At 31.2% G+C, this 22,085-nt stretch overlaps 1 protein-coding gene across 1 annotated transcript; it reads right to left on the bottom strand.

Annotated features, from left to right (window-relative positions):
• Positions 1-3,317: 3,317 nt before the first annotated feature.
• LOC108482609 (cytochrome P450 734A1-like) lies at positions 3,318-7,691 on the bottom strand. Its single transcript, XM_017785736.2, has 4 exons — positions 7,074-7,691; positions 5,840-6,087; positions 5,423-5,771; positions 3,318-3,961 (listed from the first exon to the last, which is right to left on the bottom strand). Exons 1-4 carry the CDS (start codon positions 7,569-7,571, stop codon positions 3,542-3,544), a joined length of 1,515 nt encoding a protein of 504 aa, XP_017641225.1. The 5' UTR covers positions 7,572-7,691; the 3' UTR covers positions 3,318-3,541.
• Between the last annotated feature and the right edge of the window lie 14,394 nt (positions 7,692-22,085).

The raw sequence follows: 22,085 nt of genomic DNA, 5'->3' as shown, positions 1-22,085 counted from the left end.
TGTTCTAGCTAGCCCATGCTTCAATTTTTGAAATGATTTTGTAAAATTTCATTAATTATAGCTTGAGTTCTTGAATGTTTGATGATGGAAAATAAGTATTTGTTGATAGATTATCATATTTTGTAAAGTGATCTTTAATGAAATTGCATAAAAGGGACCAATTTGTGAAAAGTGTAAAATGTGTGGTTAAATGTGTGAAATAAATGAAAATAGGGATTGATATGAAGCTATATAAAATTCAGCACACATGGGTTTGTAATGAATTGGTGTAATTTTGTGTTATTTGAAATAAGGACTAAATTGAAATAAATGTGAAAGTTTAGGGCCAAAGTGCAAAATGCTCAAATATGTGTTTGTGGACTAAATTGAATGAGTTAATGAATAAAAGAGTTAATTTTGAATGTATATAAATCAAGAACGAAAGAAAATGGATTTAGATTGAGGAAAATCGAAAGTTGATGAATAGTTGATTCCGTTCGTTTATTCTGACTATGAGGTAAGTTCATATGCAAATAAATGTCTTTAAATTGAATTATATGTATTTACTTGTCATTGAATTGTTATGAATGTTGAAAGAACAATTACGAGCAAGAATCGACGGAGTTACGACATCCGAAAGTCCCATGCGAAACTTAGGAATAGTATAGGATACGAATGTCATGACATTAGGTTATTGAGATGTGATTACATGTAAGACCATGTCTGGGACATTGGCATTATATTAAGATTTCGTGTAAAACCATGTCTGGGACATTGGCATCGTTAATCGATTTTGTGTAAGACCCTGTTGGGGACAGTGGCATCAATTTATGATAACATGTAAGACCATATCTGGGATATGGCATTGTACGAGCTTATGTGATTTCCAAATATCCTTAACAATTTTGAATGGTTTAATGGGCAAAGTCAAGTCAAGAAAGATTATGTGAAAGAGTTAAGTGACTCAAGTACGTATGAGATTCATACGAGTATTGAAAAGAGAAGTAATTGATGAACTTACATGTAAACATGAATAAGTATTCATTGAGAAAGGTTTGTGAACTTGTATGTGGTTAGCTATGTTGCATATTTGAATTGATATGTAAATTTTCATTGGATGACTATCTGTATATGGCTTACTAAGCTTTTAAAGCTTACTTTGTGTGTTCTTTCCATGTTTTATAGATTATCAAAGCTAGCTAGGACTCAGGGATCGTTAGGAATACGTCATCGCACTATCGATTATCTCGTTGGTACTTTTAAAGTTTTGTATATATGGTATATGGCATGTATAGGCTAGTGCCATTTTGGTTTGTTTGGAGTTATAATATTAGCCATGAGATTTGGCTTGTAAATGATAATGTGTACGACTATTTGAGTTCGCTTGATTTAAATGTTTTTAAGTGATATATGTGATGTTTATAAGTTACTATGTGTTTTTTCATGTTTGCCATGGTTATTAGTTTTGCTAAGTGATTTCTTATTTGGTTGATTAGTTGATGATGTATTAATGCTTGGAAGATTTGCATATTGTGGTTTGATTTTGAGATGGAGTTATGGTGCAATTTGTGTCATGAAATAGATGATAATTTGACGAGTAAATGCATTTAGTAGTTATGTGAGATTGATGATTTTGGCATATTGATTTGGTATGTTTTGAATAAAGATTTGAGTATTTGAAATGGATGTGGATAGATGGCATTTTGTTTGCTAAAATATGTATTGAAATGGTATCATATGGGTTGTATTGTGTATATGAGTGTAGGGTGACAAACTTTGCAAATGGCTTATTTTTGTCCACGTGGGTAGAGACATGGGCGTGTGTCTCAGCCGTGTGCGACACACGGTCATGTTACACGGTCGTGTGTCCCCTGGCGTACCCTTCAAATTAAAGTCAATATACCCTACAGTTTTGACACGGCCTAGACACACGGGCGTGTCTACTGGCTGTGTATGGACACGGGCTGGCATATGGGCGTGTGGTCAGTCGTGTGACCCAAGTCAGTAACCCCCTTAGATTTCACATGGTCTGGCACACGGGCGTGTCCTCAGCTGCGTGGTACAAGTCAGTATGTATGCCCTATTTTCACATGGCCTGTGACAGGGCGTATCGGGTGGCCATGTGAGGCAACGGCCTGTTCACACAGGCGTGTGACCCTGAAATTAAAGAAAATTTTCTAAGTCTCTCAAAGTTTGTATATGTTGTCGGTTTAGTCCCGAACCATTTCTAAGCATATTCTAAGGTATCATAGAGCCTTATAAGGGATGTTGTGAAGGATTTGGAATGGATTTTAATTATGAATGTATAAATGTATGTGTATAAGGTGTATTATCCGGTAATGCCTCGTAGCTCTATTCCGGCGTCGGATACGGGTTAGGGGTGTTACATTTTCTCTACCAAATTGAAAAAAGGATAATGATTTTTTGGCCCTCCAACTTTACAAAATAAAAAGTCATTTTAACCTTTCATTTAAATTTTCATTTTTAGCACTTGAACTTGCATTTTCTATCAAATCACTCCAAAATAAATGAAAAAGTTAACATTTGTTAACTTTGTTAACGTGGCATACACGTGGATTGCCACGTAGATGACACATCATCATTTAATTATTTTTAATTTTAAAAAATATTTTTATATTTTTTATAATTTTAAAAATTTTAAAAAATTTTAGTGATTTCTAATTTTTAAAAATAGTTTTATAATTTTTTGAATTTTTAAAATTTTAAAGAATGTATTAAATGCTGATGTGTCATCCACATGTATGCAACGTAACCAAAGTTAAAAAAGTTAACTTTTCTATAAATTTTGGGTTGGTTTGAAAAAAAAACGTAAATTTAAGGGCTAAAAAGGTGAAAATAAAATGAGTGCTAAAATAACTTTTTTTTTTACAAAATTAGAAGACCAAATAATTCATTATGCCTTTGCGAAAAGCATACCTTTCCTTTGCCGACAATCGTCCAAATATTATTTTAGTGGCAAAAAAAAAAAAAAAAGAAAGATGATTGAAAGTTAAAAAGTATAATGACTTATTTGGCCTATCACTTTATAAAAAAATCATTTTAGCTATTCATTTAATTTTTTGTATATTTAATCACTTAAACTTACGTTGTTTATCAAATTATTCAAAATGAATGGAAAAGTTAATATTTGTCAACTTTGTTGACGTGATATATACGTGATTGTCATACGTCAACAAATAAATAATTTTTTAAATTTTTAAAAATTAATTAATTGCTAACGTGGCATACACATGGATTGCCACATTAGTGCCACGTCAGCAAAGTTAACAAATGTTAATTTTTCTATCCTTTGGGGATGATTTGACATACAATGCAAGTTTAAGAGCTAAAATAGAGGAAAAATTAAATGGAGGGTTAACCAAATAAGTCATTGTACCAGTGATCTGGGGATACATTCATAGGCATAATTTCTATCCATAATGTTGATTCATCATCCTCTGGACAACAACAATAGGTAGAAGAGATATTGAGTTATAATAATATAAAGAGATAGAAATTTCACTTATTTTACTAAGCATCCATGAAGTGGGCTTGAAAAGCATCATAAAGTTGTTCTTGTTAAGAGTAACTGTACGCCATACTGAGGTTCCAGGGAGATGAATAGCTTGGGGGCATGAACGTATGTGGGCGACACCGTTAGATAATATTGCCGGATAATCATAGCCAGAATGGTTTTCATCTCAATGGTGGCTAAAGTCTGTCCCACACAAAATCTAGGGCCCAAACCATATGGAATGAACGATGCCAAATGCTTCCGAGACTCTTTAAATCTGTCAGGATTAAATTTGTGAGCATCGTTTCCCCATATGTAGGTGTCATGATGAACGGCAGCCAATGCCAAATAAAGCTCTGTACCAGCGGGAATGTTGATGTTCCCTAACTTCACATCTTTGTAAGTTTTCCTCATCAACATCACTATTGGTGGGTAGAGCCGGAGTGTTTCATCTATTATCATGTTTACCTGTTGTAATATGGATTTTGTTGATGGAATGAAAATGAATTAGGGGTCATCTCTCTTCATTCTTACAACTATCCAACATTCACTAATGCTGTGGATAAAATATCCAATTAGACTGGCAAGTTAAAAATTGAAAAAGAATAACAACTAAAAACATTAAATTCAATTTTTTTTTGAAATTTTTAATGAAAATTGGTTTTTTATTAGGTAAATTACACTAGATGTCACTCAACGATTAGTAAATTTCGTTTTTAGTTATCAAATTATGAAAAGTTACAAAATTGTCACCCAATTATTTGATTTTGTCTTTTTGGTCACCACCTTACTAACAATAGTAATTTTAAAATTGGCATGATAGCAACTTTAACCTTCAAAACTTATATAGTGTCAATTTAATCTTAATTTTAAAAATTTAACCATCAATATTTACATATTATGTAATTTGATCTTTTGCAAATTTACTTTTCTTTGTTACCCTTTCATCATAAAAGTTAAAAAACAAATTTATCAGCTAAATTTAATTGAAAATATACAAAAATAGAAACATCCAAAAAGATAAAATTTATCAGTTAATTTTTTAGAACCAACATAATTTATAAATGCAGTGAGTTAAAGTTGCTATTATGCTAATTTTAAAATTGTCATTGTTAGCCCACTAGTAACCAAAAAGACAAAATTAAATAGTTGAGTATTATTTTATAATTTTTATTGTTGGATGACAAAAAAATTTATTAATAGTTGAATGACTATTAATATAGTTTACGTTTTTTTATTATGTTTTGTGCTTAGGTTTTGTGAATACAAATATTTTTATTTTGTTCTTTTATGAAATTCTCTTAATTGCTATTTAATACACTTGACCTGATAGTAATCCTTGGATCAATCCACACCTTCCCAACCAAATACTGTAATGGGCTAATCCAGAATTGAAATTTTGTATTAAGAGTTAGAAATGAATTTTGAAAGGTTAAAGTCATTATATTGATTTATAACTTTTTATATAGCCGTGAAATGCTGTTAATATTATGAGGATATAATATCAAATTTATTCTTTAATATTTGCATCTTTTGATAATTTGGTTTTATTTTTTTGAGCTATATTTGACCTTAAATATTAAAAGAAAAAAAGTCAAATTTGACCATTAAACTTTTGAAAAAGAGTCGAAATGTTTTTTTTAAATAAGAATTCTAAGATGTTAAAATTTAAAAGATAACAATTTGCACGACAATTCATGTATATATCATGCCATTTTTGAATTTTTATAAACTTTTTTATTTTTAATTTTGATTTTGATTTTTAATTTTATAACTTTTGAATTATTTCCGTTAAAAAATTATTTGAATTTTTTTTGAAAAGTTAGGACCAAATTTAGCTAAAATAATAATAATGATCAAATTGAAAGAAAAGATCAACATTAAGGGCTAAATATATGACTATGGTTATTAAGAGAGGAGATAACTTACAATCTTCAAGTCCTTCAAATTCTCTGCAACGGGAACCTTATTGCTACCCAGGACACGAATCACTTCTTCTCTTGCCTTATCTTGCCATTCTGGATTCAAACCCAAAAGTAGAAGCGCCCAGGCTAATGCATTTGCCGCTGTTTCTTTTCCTGCAAAGTAAAATGTCTTGAATTCGCCTATTATTTCCTCCTCTCCTAACCTCTCTTCTTCATCCGAACCCATCAACAGACTAAGGAAACTTGAAGATTCTTCTCTTGTTTCATTGTTTGCTCGGATCAGTGCTCGAATTGATTCATTAGTTTCCTTATCTAGTCTCCACATCTCTCTGTTATTTTTAGTAGGCAAAAACCTAGTAGGGATGATGTGTTAGATAGGGGTATATTTTAAAGGAAAAATGAAGAGGGTTATCACCTCTACCTCAAGCCTGGGATATTTAGGCTTTCGACTGCGAGAGAGAAAAATTGCATTTGTTGTTCTTGTAACAAAAAGATCTGTTTTCCTTGTTCAAAAAAGGTTCCGAATGCTGTTCTTGATATAATATCAGCTGAAAGGTCATGAAGTTGTTTAAACACTTCCATTTCGAATTCATCTCTCCCTGCTCTTCTTTCTTCCCATTTCTCTAGCATTTTACGTGTCTCCGCCACTATATCTGGTAACCAACACTCCTATCCAAAACACTTTCATTTTTACTACTGCCACTGCCACTGTACATCATGTCATCTACAAATAACTTAAAATAGAGGGTGGTCTTTTTTTATTATTTTAATATCTCGTATGCCTTAGTTTTTTTATAAAGATTAAAAATAGTTTCTTATAAATTTTAGAGTTACGATTAAATTGATAAATATTATAAATATTAAGGGTTAAATTTATTAAATTTTTAAAATTAGAACTAAAATGACATTTGTAACCATTGAGGGCTAAATTTGTTGATTTTTTTATATTTAAGATTAAATTAATAGAACTTGTAAATATTAGAGGTTTAATTTTGTTAATAGACCAATAACAAAAACCTACATCAACTTAGAATGACTAAAATATTTAATTTTGAAAATTTTAGTAACTAAATTGAAAAAAATAATTTTTCATAAAAATAATTTTCAACTTAGATTTAAAGTTTCACATAATCATTTAACAGATAAATTTAACGAATTGGCTAATTTGCACATTTCAAAATATATAAATATTATTTTACCTATTTTTCCAATAGAAATACAGAAATACAATTTACCCCTAAGTACAGGGGACTTCCTTAATACATTCACCTTTAATTCCCAAACAAAGAATTTCAAATAACGACTTCATAAATAATAAATTTCAAAGTTAAAATTTTAAAATCTAAAACGGAATTTCAATTACTAAACTTTACCTAAAATAATTTTTCATAAATATTTTAGGAAAAATATTTGGTATATTGTAAGTAGAGTTTTTAGACTTCTAGAATTAATGTGTTGATAAATGTTGTATAAAAATATTATAATATATTAAAAAACAAGTAATAATTTTTACAACTGCTTATAAAATAAACAAAATACAACGTGAGTAATAACCCATATATCTATTATTTCATATTTTTACCCATAATATTTTATATATAAATCAAGTGGATTACCAAATATCATTATTCAGGTTGAATTCTTTTTGATTTTACCTTGACTCTTTCCATGCGAAAGGGACGGTTTAAGATCCTCCTGTGAAGTGCCCATTGTTGACCAAACAAAGCAATAAGTCCCTGTCCAAAGAGAACCTTGCCCTTAGGATCGAACCCGGTTTTATCAAATGAGCCACCTCCTGTGTTCATGGTGATCTCCTTGATCAGATCCGGGTCAGATATTGCTAGCCTCGGTTGTGAACCAGACCAATACAAAAACGGTTTCCCATATATGTTGGACCACTTGTGGTAGAACGGAGCCACCCGCGGGAGGACATCGTGGTCGCCGTCGTGAAGTGGAGATGGCTTCGACATTGCTTCTTCGAACAGACGGCGGATCTCAGGCATGTTTCCGAAGATGGGATGGTAGCCGGGACCGGTTACTCCTTGCTTCTTGAAATGATTTTGGATTCTGAAAGGGATCCATATGGTGTTGTATGCAAATTTGAAGAGACGGATGCAAAAAACTGCCACCAAAACAAGAATGAGAGAGGTCATTAGTAAAATCACAGTAAGAGAGAACTGATGTTTGGGAAGGGTGGTGGATACAGAGAGGTGATCAGCATATGTATTTGCGATGGTATGATATGACAAGACATTCAACTAATGTGTCGATTATTGTATCTTATGATGTCACAATCATTGTCCAATTTCACGTGTTAACAAAATTTGTCTCTGTCCGAAAATTTTTGGGTAAACTACATCAACTTTCCCTTAATTTTATTTAAAATTACATATTGGTCACTCAACTTTCAAATGTTACATAATAATTGCTAACGTTATCAAATTGTTACATTTTTGTCACTCGGCTGTTAACTTCCTTTAAAAAAAGTAATGTTGCACCCTAATTAAAAGAGTTAATAGCTAATTTTGTCCCTAATCTACAGTTAAAAAATTATTTTGATATTTTTAAAATTTTTTAACAATAATTGTAATTTTTAAAAAAAAATCTTTAAAATAAATAAAAATTCATATAAAATCAATTGCAGCAAGGAAAACCAAGAATTTTGTAGCTATATTTTCCAAATCCAATCTCATCAAAAATAAAAGTTTTTGAACTTTCACAATAAAAAAAAAAAAGAAAGACCCATTCACTTTGATCCTACTCATTTTTTTTTCATTTGCTTTGTTGTCTTGCACTCTTTTTATTTGCATCTTTCTTTGCTTTTTTCCTCTTCTCTTTTTTCATGCACATCTGCGTCGGCTCCGCTCTTCCCACATCATTAAACATAATAAATATTTGTTTTATTTATAGCTGGAAGTAAAATTTTGACTTGCAATTTGAGAGAAATGATGGGTATGGAGAAGAAGAAGAAGAAGAGCACTTTGTATTGTAAATTTAAAAAATCCAAAAATCCAAAATTGAAAGTTAGTCAAATACTTAATCAATTTAGTAAATAGAGTTACAAAAAAGAAATGATGGGTTTAGAAAAGAAGTAGGATACTTTGTATTATAATTAAAAGAAAAAATATCAAATTTCAAAAAATTAAAACTTACCAAAGAACCCATACAAACATTTTGCTCTCTCTCTTGCCATCTTCTTTCTTACTTTTTTTTTAATTTATTTTTTCATAATTATCAGGAAAATCCTACAGATAAGCCGTTGACGGTAGAAGTTTTTAGGATTCTAAAGAATGAAAGCATTGCTGCAAGCTTAGATTTGGTTTCTTGAAAACTCAAGCAAAAACAATCATCTAATAATTGAATTCAAATCTTACATTAAGATGTATTTTGTTAGGACTTTTAGGACTTCGAGACAAAATAAAAATAATAAAATTTTGAGAACAACTTCGGGTAAAATATCATGAAGTACATGTGATTGAATGAGTTCATCAATGGTAAAAAATAAATGAAATTTAGTTTGAAAATTTTAAGATTTTTATATAATAAAAATTTGCAAGAAATATTAATTTAAATTTTAAGAATTTTTAGATTTATACATATTTAAATTTTTTAGAAAATATGATTTTATTTTTTATATTTTCTAATAATTTTAGTCTAAGATTTTATTTATTGTTAAGAAAATTTTAAAAATATCAAAATAATTTTTAACTATAACTCAAGAAACAAATTAGTTATCAACCCTTTGAATTAAGGTGTGATGTTGGAAGTTAACATCAAGTGAAAATATAATAATTTGACAACATTAGTGACTATTATATAACTTTTGAAAGTTTGGTAATAGAAATGTAATTTTAAACAAAGTTTAGGGACAATTGGTGTAGTTTAACCAAAAAATTTTGCACTAATTTTTTTAGAAAAAATACACTAGTGTAGGTGTTTCATGAAGTCATTTTATTAAAGTATCATGATTGAGCTCTTTTTTATTATATAACATTACAAAAACTACTTATCAAGTGCCCGTCCAATGAATTTGTCATAAGTGTGTTACCCTCATTGGATATCTTTAATTTCTTTCGGATAAATTTGTTTCCTATAATGATCTATTATATCTTATGGTAACCACTGCATCTTCTTTCATGAAAAGTTAATTACTAACAAATAGTAATTAAATTAATTATCACTAAGATAAATAACCCGTGACCACATTACTTTTCATCTATCATATAATGCCGATGAGAGGATATCATTTACCGTTAATTGGGTTATGAATTTCACTGTTGTGGAATGATGCTACTGTTGGATCTAGTGCCCTAAGTGTAGTATTTTTCGTCTATGCATACTTGTATTTTTCAAACAAATTGGCTTAACAAAATATCCATTGATTACATTAATATTCTTGGTATATTGTTCTCAACGATTTTTGCATGCAAAGCAAAATGGAAGTAAATTTTGGGAATTTATTGTCCTAAAATCATAAGTTTTGATACATTGATATTCTGCTAGAAAATAGTGAGAATTTATTATCTAATAATAAAATATATTTTTTGGGAATTATGATATTTGTTTATTTCTATTGAGAGAAATTACCTTCCTGCTAAATGTAATCACAATATTGTTTCCTTTTCTGTGTTTGGGTCATTTTGCTCGAGCCTACACTTACTCAATTTGAGGTACGAGGATAGCGGAGAAGGTCATTTGGTTAAAAGCCAAGATTGACTCGAATCTATCTTGCACAAAGCAAATGTAGTTTTCAGTTGGAGTTTATTACTATGAATATCACAAAGCGACTCGATTTTGAAAAAAATTAAATCTTTCGCCGTAATTGCAAAATCATTTTCTTAACCGATTTTCTCCACAATTGGTATTAAAATACGTTGAGCTATATTTATAGTATAAATCGATACCAAATTTCTATCTATTCTTCATGTTTGGTTAATTTTGATAAGGTGTGACATTTTTTTAATTATATGCATATTTTGAGTTATGTATGTGAATGAATGTATTTAATTAATTTATTATATATTATAAAGTAAAATTTATTATATATTATAAAGTAAATTTGTTAAAGTTGTGATTCTTATAAATTAGTTTGGGTGTAATCTTAGATTTTAATAAATTTTAGGATATTTAATTAAATCATGGACTATTTTCTCAATATGGATTTTATTATTATTAGTTTTAAAATAATTCGTGTGAGCCAAAAATAAACTTAGAGTTCTTTTAACTTAATTTTTGGACGAAACCCTAGCAACCTAGTCGTATCAAATTGAAATACAGTATCATGCAGTTGCAGTTGTCCACCAATACTTTCACCGAGGTTTTGCTGTTTGATTTTTGTTCGCTTCTTCTTGTTTCAGTATCAAGACTTTTTTTTTGGGGATTTTTTTTTTTTTTTGGTATTTGGGTCTGTTTTTTAATGTTGTGTTGTTTGTTTTGGTTGATTAATTTTTGGAGCTAATGGTTGGGTGTCTTGAGCCGATGGAAAGAGTAATTAATTTGGGAGAGGCTTGAAAGAACCCTCTTCTTGTTGTTTTATGGAGAGGCAGAGTGGTCATGCTGGTGATGTAGGGTCGCTGTGGCAAAGGAGTAGGCTGACTGTCATGAGAGATCGGAATAGATTGGTCCAGCATGAAGGTCGGCTGAAAAATACTAAAAAATAGATTTGGATAAAAAAACAAAGCTCATTTTCTAAACGGGTTAGTCCTTATATAAGTCTTTTTTAGCTCGAGCCCAACTCGGATTTGTAAAAAGAAAAAGCCTGCAGCTTTTTGCTGCTATTTTGGTACCGTTTAGCTATTATATAGCTACTATTCTGTTATTGTTTGTATATTGTATAACTTTTATTTTATTGCTATTTTTGTTACTATTTTAGAGGTATTCGGTTGTTAAGTTGTACCAATATTAGTGTTATTTAAGTATAAATAATTTTTTTAATCTATTTTCAATTTGTTGAGAAAAATTTTTATTTTAATATTTTTAGGGCTTAATGATAAATTTAGCCACTAACATTTGCATGTTTTGTCAAAATGTCCCTAATTGTATTTTTGAGCTTTTTTTGGCCATCAACCTTTGTTCTTTTTTTTTTCAATCTGTTTTTTCTAATAGATTTAATGAATAAATTCAAGGCTTCAATATTTTGTTTCTTTCAAAAGGTTTCAATCTTTCATACATTTGTTTCTTGAGAAGTTTTTCTCTTGAGTTAATTTTTATATAATTACACTTATTTTCTTTAAATTAAGATTTTTTAATTTAATGTATTATTTATTTATATTATTTTTTCCACATGCAATTATCTTATTGGGTTATTTAAGTAATAAATTATATCTCATTAAAATATTCCACATATGAAATTCTACATAACCCCGTTAACCTTTTTAATGGTATTTTCATTAAATCTATTAGAGAAAAGCAAATTGAAAAAGAACAAAGGTTAATGGCAAAAAAAGGCTCAAAAATAAAATTAGGGCCATTTTGACAAAACATGTAAACGTTAGTAGCCAAATTTATCATTAAGCCTATTCTTAGTATATTTGATGTATTATATTTTTAAAATTTAATACAAAAGGCTTTGATAAAATTTTAGACCCATTTTTTAGATTGGACCTAAATCTAAAAAATGACCCTAAAATTCTATTAAGGTCCAACCTGAACTAAGCTTGACTCATGATCATCTCTAACCTAGACGACAATTGATCAGAAGTAATAGGAGGAGTGGGTGGGAGGAAGAAGTGGTAGATGGTTTTTTTTTGTAATTTATATATAATTTTTATAATATATTTAGATTTTTAATAAATTAATTTTTAAAAATATTTTTAAGAAAAATTTAAAATATAAAAATAATATTTTATTCATATTTTAAGGATCAAATCGATTATTAACCCTTTAAATTAATATATCATATAATCATTATAACAAAAATAACAAATATATAATTAAAATATAACACAATTCGATAATGTTAATAATTATTATAGTACTCAAATAAAAATAAAACACATTAAAAGATGATATTTAACTCATTAAACTTTGCACTAGATACAAGGCGGGAGGAAGGTTTGGTTGAATTTATGTGTTCATATTGAAAACGAGGGCCTTTGAGATTATTAAAATTGCAAACGGACGTTCAGAGTAGGAATCTAATCCCCTTTTTTCTTTTTTCTTTTTTCTTATAAAGCTCTATTTCTATTTTTTATGATTTCTATCTCACCTGCTACATGCTTTATCTTGTTGGTGTTACAGGTTAGCAACATAGTATTATATTTAAATTTTAAATATTTCAAACATCCCTATACTATTTTGAAATTTAAAATTTAATTTCTATACTTTAATTTTAAGATATTAAGTTTTTATATTTTTTATTTAAAATTTTTCTGTCTAATTTTACCATTAAAGTTAATGGTGTCAAAAGTAAAATAATTTTTTAGTCTTCAATATTTGTAGTTTTTTGTTAATTTGGATCATACCTCTAAAAGTATATAAATTTTTTTTGAAAATTTTAATTTTTTATATTTTAAGTAAAAACATAAAATTTATAATTTTCAAAATATAAAATGATTTTAAGAATATGAAAAAATTCCAAAATTCATTGTCATCTAAATCGGGCCAGTTAGACAATAAATTGTTTGGGATATTAGTCTAGTGAGAGGTAAAAAAACTGGTTGACCCATGGCCCAGTAACCGACCTAAAAAAATCAATTGAATAGATAGTTGAACCACTTTTTTATAATTTTTAATATTTTTTATTTTGATTTTCAATATTTTATTTGCTTTGAACGAGTTGGACCGGTTGTTTTGAGAACCAATTGGTCAAACAATTAGAAATCAATTTAACTGGTTTTAGCTCGATTCAACCAATTCATATCAGTTCATGAGTCAACCTGTGTTTTACCTCTCACTGGACTAATACCCCAACAGTTCCCGAACCAACTAGTCGAATTTAGAGATCAATGAATGTTGGAATTTTTTTATATTTTTAAAATAAAGTTTTATTTTTTAATTTTAAAGAGTTTTTATTTTCATAATTTTTATTTTTCAAAGTTTATAATTTTTATGATTTTATTTAAAATGTGAAAAAAATTAATTTTAAAATTTTCAAAAACTTTTATGTTCTTTTAAAGGGTAACGACCAATTTGACAAAAAACTATAAATGTTGAGAGCTAAAAAAGTTATTTTACCCTTGACATTGTTAACTTTAATTGCAAAATTAGACGGAGGGACCAAGATTTTAAATGAAAAAAGTATAGGGACTCAATGTCTCAAAATTAAAGTATAGGAACTAAATTTTAAATGTCAAAGCAATATAGGGACCTTTGGAATATTTAAACCCATAATAGTAACAAGGCTTTATTCAAAATTTAGCCCCTGAACTATACCTATTTTCCCACTTTGGCACTTAAATTTTTTTTTGTCCCATTTTGATACCCGAACTTTGCATCATTACCCGTTTTGGTACCTAAAAGCTAACAATGTTTTAAAAATATATATATAACTGGCCAATCAAAATGTACCATGTCATTGATGACATGGTAGGTTTGTAACACCCCAAAAATCATAGGGTTAGAATTAATAAAATAGCTAAGGTTCATGCCATACTTTTTTCATTTTTCCTCTCTTATTTTTCAACAACTAAGGAACAAAACCAAGCTAGTATATATATTAAATGTGGTAGAAAATGATCAAGTATAGGCAGTAGCTCAAGTGGTAAGACTTCTATTTTCCCTTGCATTTAGGGTTAAATCACACAAATTCCCTTCCATTCTTTTTCAATTTCAATAGAATGGTTTATTTGCCAAATTAACCCTTAAAGTGTGAAAACCCTAGATATTTAATCTTCTTTCCAAATCATAATAGAATTATAGTTTCTTTGTTCCTATATCTTCTCCCTTTTCTCCCCTAGTTTCTCCTTTGCAAAATCTTTTGATTTCCATAGCTAAGATTAATATTTTTGAATCTCAAACCTAAAATCAACCTTCGTCCAATCCATTCTTCGTATTGATTTAGTGTAACACCGTCTCTAACGTACCAAGATCGGTAAGAACATTCCAAATCTTAATAATTAAATCTCAAATATCTATAGAATACATGTTCTCAATAATTTCAAGATCGACAAAACGATCTTTTACGAATCTTTTGCGATTTTCCCCAAAAATCTTGATATTTTTGATAAATCATGAACGTCGATATTAATTCTTGTGTATTTTTTTGATTGAAAGACCTATTGTAGGTGTCTCGAGACAGACTTGGATGTGAGGATCATCATGCGAAACCTCGGAAGTTAGGTGTGTGTTCTTTTATAAGAAAATTGAAAGAAAATCAGGTCGCCTATGTAGACTATACGGCCCCATACATGACCATGTCACCCCTACAATCCTAGGAAGTTTGACTTTCACACAGCCTGCCACATGATCGTGTCTTCCCTATAGATTGATTTTGCAATTTCCATACGGCCACAGTCTCTTACACAGCCTAGCCACACGGTCGTATACCCCTTTCACATGGCCCAGGGCTTCTCACACAGTCCGGTCACACGGTCGTATGTCCTCTGTAACACAAAAATTATAGTTTTATGTTTTGATCAGATTAGTCCCTGAATAGGTTTCAAACTATTTTTAGTGAATTAAATTATGCAAATAGGTCCCTGATGATATGAGATATGTTTGAATCCATGATTGAATGACTCAATGTAGCATTTATTTATATTTATGAATATTTTCATGAATTATGAATAATATATATTACCTTTGTATTTATATACTTGTGATCGTATGAATGACATGCCCTATATTAGTATCAATACTGAATACATGAACAACTTGAATTACTACAGTTTGGCCATGTTTAGATTATTTAATATACCTTAATGCATTGCATGGGTTGGGTTGATATGTACGGAGGAAGATCAAGCAGTATATCTGCAAGAAAAATGTCAAGTGCAAAGCATAGACATGCTGTAACACCCCGTACCCGAGACCGCCGCTAGAGTCGGACACGAGGGGTTAACGGGCTTAATCCACTTACTTGCACATTTCATTTTAAAAATTTCTAGACAGCCGGCTAACTGTGTCACTGTCACCTTAAAAATCATATCTTGAGTTCCACAACTCGAAAATCAGTTTCGTGATTTTTCCCTAAAACTAGACTCATATATGCATCTACAAATTTTTTTCTAGAATTTTTGGTCTGGCCAATTAGTACAGTTTATTAGTTAAAGTCCCCCATGTTACAGGGATCGACTACACTGACCTTTGCACATTACGACTTGGATATCTCCCTGTACAGAGCTTCAATACTGATGCCGTTTGTTTCTACAGAAACTAGACTCAAAAAGGAATCTGTACATATATGGAATGACTTCTAATTATCTCTGGTCAATTTATAATGAATTTCCAAAGTCGGAACAGGACTCGTAGCTGTTCGCCCCTGCCTCACTAAAAACTTAAATATCTCTTAACATACTGTTCATATGATCGTTACTTTCCTATGAAAATAGACTCGTCAAGGTTCGTTTACATAATTTATTCACTATTTAATTCCATTCCTACTATTTTTAGTGATTTTTCACATCCACGCCACCGCAATTGTCAAGATCTGTTTTAAGGTAGGCTTTACCTATTTCATAGTTTCCATGATTCAACTAGCCCTTTAACATAAATAGCACAAAATATGATCATGATTAACCATCCCAATGGCTAATCGTTTCCAAACATTTCCATACCTCTTAATGAACAACATACAATGATTATAATACCATGCCCAACGATACTTAAGCCATTTTCGCATGGCTATCCAAATTTACACAAAACCGAAAGGTACATGACCTACAACAAAAGGGTAGTCCTATACATGCCATTTCAAAGTCCAACCAAAAATATACCGAAAGGAGCTTTGATAGTGTGGGCGACTTCGACTTCAAAATCCCGAGTCCGATAGTGAAGAACCAAAATCTATAAAACAGAGAATCAAAGAAACGGAGTAAGCATTTAATGCTTAGTAAGTTTGAGTCATGAATTTCGACACAACCAAAGTATAGCATTCATGTAGCTAAACAGATAATTTCATATGCACAAATTCTCAATATCGACTTACTTCACATTACCAACCCTTATATTCATACACAAAGATCAACTTAGCTAAAGGCGGTAGCTCATTTATCAACCGAAATAATACTTATTTGTAAGGGCTCAACTAATTCAAAGCACATATGAAACATACCTCATTGTTGGGATTTCACAAGCGTATTAACTGAAATTTTTACAGAAGATCATTCATTTCGAATCACGCACCTTCTGAGTTTAACCGGATATAGCTACTGTTCAAATGCCTTCGGACATAGCCCGGTTATAGTAACTCGCACAAATGCCTTCGGACTTAACCTGATTTAGTAATCGCACAAATACCTTCGGATCTTAGTCCGGATTTAGTAACTCGCATCGAATGCCTTCGGATCTTATTCGGATTTAATAACTCGCACGAATGCCTCGGATCTTAGTCCGGATATAGTCACTTAGCACAAAGCCTTCGGGACTTAGCCGGACATCATTCAATAACCATGCACATTTATCAATAAATCATGACACATTCAGTATTTCATTTTCATTAGCAAAACTCAAACACAAGGCACTTATCACACTTGCAATTTCGGCTCAATAGCCACACACAAAGAGCATGATTTTGATTTGCTTAAAACATGATCTAATCAAATCATAATCTAAGTTCCATTACTCAAAACTTACCTCGGATGTTGTCGAACGGCTTCAACGGCTATTCGATCACTTTTTCCTTTCCCTTATCCAACTGTGGTCCTCTAAGCTCTTGAGCTAATTCAAACAAATTTAACTTATTAAAGTCTCATTTTGCTAGCTTATGGCGAATATGACAAAGAGTTTGATAGGTCATATGGCCACCTTTTAGCTCAAATACACAATGATCATACGCATTTTAATCACATCAAGCAATTTAATACAATTCATTCGAACATTAAAAGAGAAGCTCAAGGTACTTAGCCCATATATACATTAGACATTAGAGTCACATATGTACGAAATCACGAATCGAATTCAACATACTAGCTAATATTTCCCTTAGCAATTTTCTAAGTCAAGCTAAAGCCATCAATAGGCTACCTATGGCCGAACATACCCATCAACTCATGTACTCATTTATGTGGCCGAACATACACATCTATGCTAAGGCCGATTGCAACACTTAATACATTCTACAAGTATGGTCACTTGTATTGACTAAACACCATTTGTTTCAAGTTCAAAACTTGGCTAATACACATATATACACTATTAAAGCATCCTCTCCCTTTACATTAATTTAACACATGCATTACCCATAATATACAAAATTATATTCGGCCTTAGCACACAACTTGCTAGCCGATTCTTCTCCATCTAGCAACTAATGCACATACGAGCTCATTTGTTAGACTCTACTTCATCTAACAACAACCTTATTTCTCTTCTATTTCCTACCATGGCCGAATGCATCACAACACCATATCATTTTGATTTTGGTCATGGTTAAACAAAGAACTTAATGTCTCACTCAAGGATGCTAAAAAGGAGATTCAAGAGTCATCAATCCACCATCACATACATCATTACAAGCTTCACTTTTAGCATGCAATTAACATCAACACAAATCCACCTTAGCCGAATATCATCTCCATGACATAGTAAAGATTTGAACCATGGGCTAGTTAGAACTCAAGCTAACAAAAAAAAACATGCATGAATCTCATGGCACAACATCAAACTTACCTTCACCTAGCTACAAGCATGGCCGAATCTCTTCAACATTTCCTCCCTTCTTTCCTTTGAATTTTCGGTCAAGAAGGATGAAAAAAGGATGGACACATTTTTTTTTTCTTTCTTCTATTCACGGCAATGGAGGGGGGGGCAACCACACACATTTTTTTCCTTTTTCCATTTCTTTATTACCTATACTCATTATTTTATTGTTCCTAACATACATCACTACATAACATGTTTGTGACATGTTTCCACTCATAGCATGGCTGGCCATTAGATCAAATATTGGGCAATTTGACATGCAAACCCACCATTTCTACAACATGCATTATTAGGCCACTTTACATTTGCCTAGCACATTTCTAAATTTTCTCACATAAGTCCTTTTGACTAAATTCGCATGCAATTTACTAAATCGAAGCCTAAAACTTTTACACATTCATAATCACATATTTTAGACAATAAATATCATGTTCAAATAATTTGGTGACTCGGTTTAGCGGTCCCGAATCCGCTTCCCGACTAGGGTCACTTTAGGGCTGTCACAACTCTCCCCCACTTAAGAAATTTTCGTCCCCGAAAATCTTACCGGTAAACATGTTTGGGTATCGTTCTTTCATAGAGTTCTCGGTTTCCCTAGTAGCTTCTTCGATTCCGTGTTTGAGCCATAACACTTTTACCAACGGAACCCTTTTGTTTCGCAACTCTTTCACTTCACGAGCTAGGATACGAATCGGTTCCTCTTCATAACTCAAGCCAGATTGAATTTCAACTTCTGATGGATTAATTATGTGTGACGGATCGGATCTATAACGTCGAAGCATCGAAACATGAAAGACGTCGTGAATCTTTTCAAGTTCAGGGGGCAAAATCAATCTATACGCAACTGGACCAACTCGTTCGGAGATTTCGTACGGCCCAATGAATCTCGGGCTCAACTTGCCCTTACAGCCAAATCTGAGTATCTTTTTCCAAGGCGAAACTTTAAGAAACACTTTATCTCCCACCTGATATTCAATGTCTTTTCGTTTCAAATCCGAATTCGATTTCTGACGATCTGTGGCTGCTTTCAGACTTTCACGGATTACCTTTACTCTTTGCTCAGCATCTTTAATCAAATCCACTCCGAAAATTTTACTTTCACCGAGCTCAGTCCAAAACAATGGTGTACGGCATTTTCGACCGTACAAAGCCTCGTAAGGTGCCATCTTAATACTTGATTGAAATTATTGTAAGCGAATTCAATCAAAGGTAAATACCGTTCCCATGAACCACTAAACCCGAGGATGCAACATCTCAACATATCCTCAAGTATCTGAATTATCCGCTCGGATTGACCATCTGTTTGTGGATGAAAAGCGGTTCTAAAATGCAGCTTGGTACCCAAAGCTTCTTGCAATTTCTTCCAAAATCGTGAGGTGAATCTCGGATCTCTATCCCACACGATAGAAATAGGTACCCGTGTAATCTCACAACTGAGAAACATATAATTCAGTTAATTTATCCATTGAAAAATCCGTGCGTACGGGGATAAAGTGAGCCGACTTAGTCAATCTATCAACAACGACCCAAATCGCATCTTTCTTACTTGCCGACAATCGGCGGCCCAGATACAAAATCCATCGTTACTCGATCCCATTTCCATTCGTATCATGATCGGTTGGAGTAAACCCGAGGCACTTGATGTTCCGCCTTCACTTGCGACATATTAAACACTTCGAAACAAAATCGGAAATGTCTCGTTTCATACCATGCCACCAAAACTGACGTCTTAGGTCGTGGTACATTTTCGTTGTAGAAGCCCAAATTGCCCGGGCCCGATTTCATCAAAACCCAACCAAACCTCTAAACCCACTAAAACCCTTAACTCATGACCCATTTACATCTACCCAAACCCATTACAAAACCTAAATATTAAACCTAATTCAAAAGCCCATTAAGCCCTCCAAAAAAAAAAAACCTAACCCAAAAAAAAAAAGAAGAAAAAAGAAAAACCTAACCTAAAAAAAAAAGAAGAAAAAAGAAAAACCTAACAAAAAAAAAACTAAAAAAACCTAGCCACCTAACCACTTTCCCACTTGCCTCATTTTTCCTCCTATTTTTGATATCCATTGTCTACCACCACCACCTACAAAATAGAAAAAGAAATAATAGAAAATCATGTAAAAGATGGCTATAAAAAGCCATTCAAAAATCATAAAAGAGGAGGGAGGATTTTACAAAGATTGAAAAAAAAAACAAAAATCCCTTCAAATTTTGAACACAAAAGAAACATCAATAAAAAAGTTGCATCTTTTTCTTTTTTCCTCTTCTTTCAATCTTTTTTTCTTTTTTGTGTTGTTTTTTCTTTCTTTATATATACATATATTGTTAAAAATTTTACCTTTTCCTACCATCACCACAGTTGGCCGTGGCGTGGTCGACGACAGGCATGACCGACGATCGACCGATGACCGCCCCCTTGGCGGATTTCCTTTCCCCTCCCTTCTCTCTTCTTTCCCCTTCTTTTTTAGGTATTTTATATATATTATGTATATATTTTTAATGCCATTAGTTATATATTTCTTATGTATATATTCTTAAATACTATTATATACATATATATATATATATATATATATATTTTAAATACCATATTGTGTATATATTATTATTACAAATTATTACTATTGCTAGTATTATTATAACTATTATTATATTAGTGTATATTTTATGTACATATGTATATATATATATATATATATTTTGCACATATCATTATTTTATATTATTGTTGTAAATTTTTATGTATATATTTTTATGTACGCTTCCTAATATTTTCTTTTATTGTAGATATTATTATTATTATTACATACTTTTATTATATGCATATATATATATATGTATTTTTATGTACATATTATTATTTTATATTATTATTACCAAATATATCATTTTTCCTATTTTATTATTAGTACATGATTTGGTTTTATTTTGTAAATATCATTATTATTGTTATTCTAATATTCTAGTATTCCATGTTAATATTTTTCATTAATGATATCATTTTTTTTGCGTCCTTTATCTATTTTAATTTCTCACTTTAGGAATATTTTTTCTCATGTTTTAATTAATTTTAAAAATAAGGCAATGTACCGATTTAATATTAAGCCATCGATTTCATCGCTATGTTGGGTGAAATTAGTTGGCTTGTGTTAAAAAACGGACACCCTTTCTAAAAAAAATCGAAAACTAAAATTCTCGCTTTTCAATCGGATCACGATTAAATATTATATTGAACTCGTATTTTTGAAAATCAAGTCAACACATGTTTATGAGATACCAATTTTGGGCGTCGCGAGGGTGCTAATACCTTCCTCACGCATAACTGACTCCCGAACCCCAATTTTTCTCTAGACTTTCATGTAGACCTAAATTTGGCCTTCTTTTTGTTTTAAAATAATTTTATTAGGTGTCCGATCACACCTATAAAAAAGGATCGGTGGCAACTCCCTTTGTTAATAAAATTGAAAGTTGGTTTTCAAATGTTTAATAAATCGTCACAATTAGCGACCAAGCGAAACAAAATTTTTTTTTACGTCGCTACATTCATACTTCCCGGGTGAATTGACATTCGGCTACAATGAGCTTCGTTCAGAATCATCGAAATGAGTTCTGAATTTCTTGGAACACACAACCGATTTCTGTACCTCAAACAATCGTCATCATCAATTTGAAACTCCGATTCCACATTCGGAACACATTCAGCCCGTTTTGCAACCAACTCATTGTCGACTTTCTGAGCTTCACGAATTTGATGAATCAATAATGGTTTGGCCTTTAATTCGGCCACTAACACATTGTCGGGTAGAACAGACAAGTGTACATTCATTGCTCGTAAAGCAAATAGTGATTTTCGGCTTAAGGCG

The sequence above is a fragment of the Gossypium arboreum genome, chromosome 1, assembly GCF_025698485.1.
Source record: "Gossypium arboreum isolate Shixiya-1 chromosome 1, ASM2569848v2, whole genome shotgun sequence".
Lineage (NCBI taxonomy): Eukaryota > Viridiplantae > Streptophyta > Magnoliopsida > Malvales > Malvaceae > Gossypium > Gossypium arboreum.
This window is presented reverse-complemented; position numbering and strand designations above follow the sequence as displayed.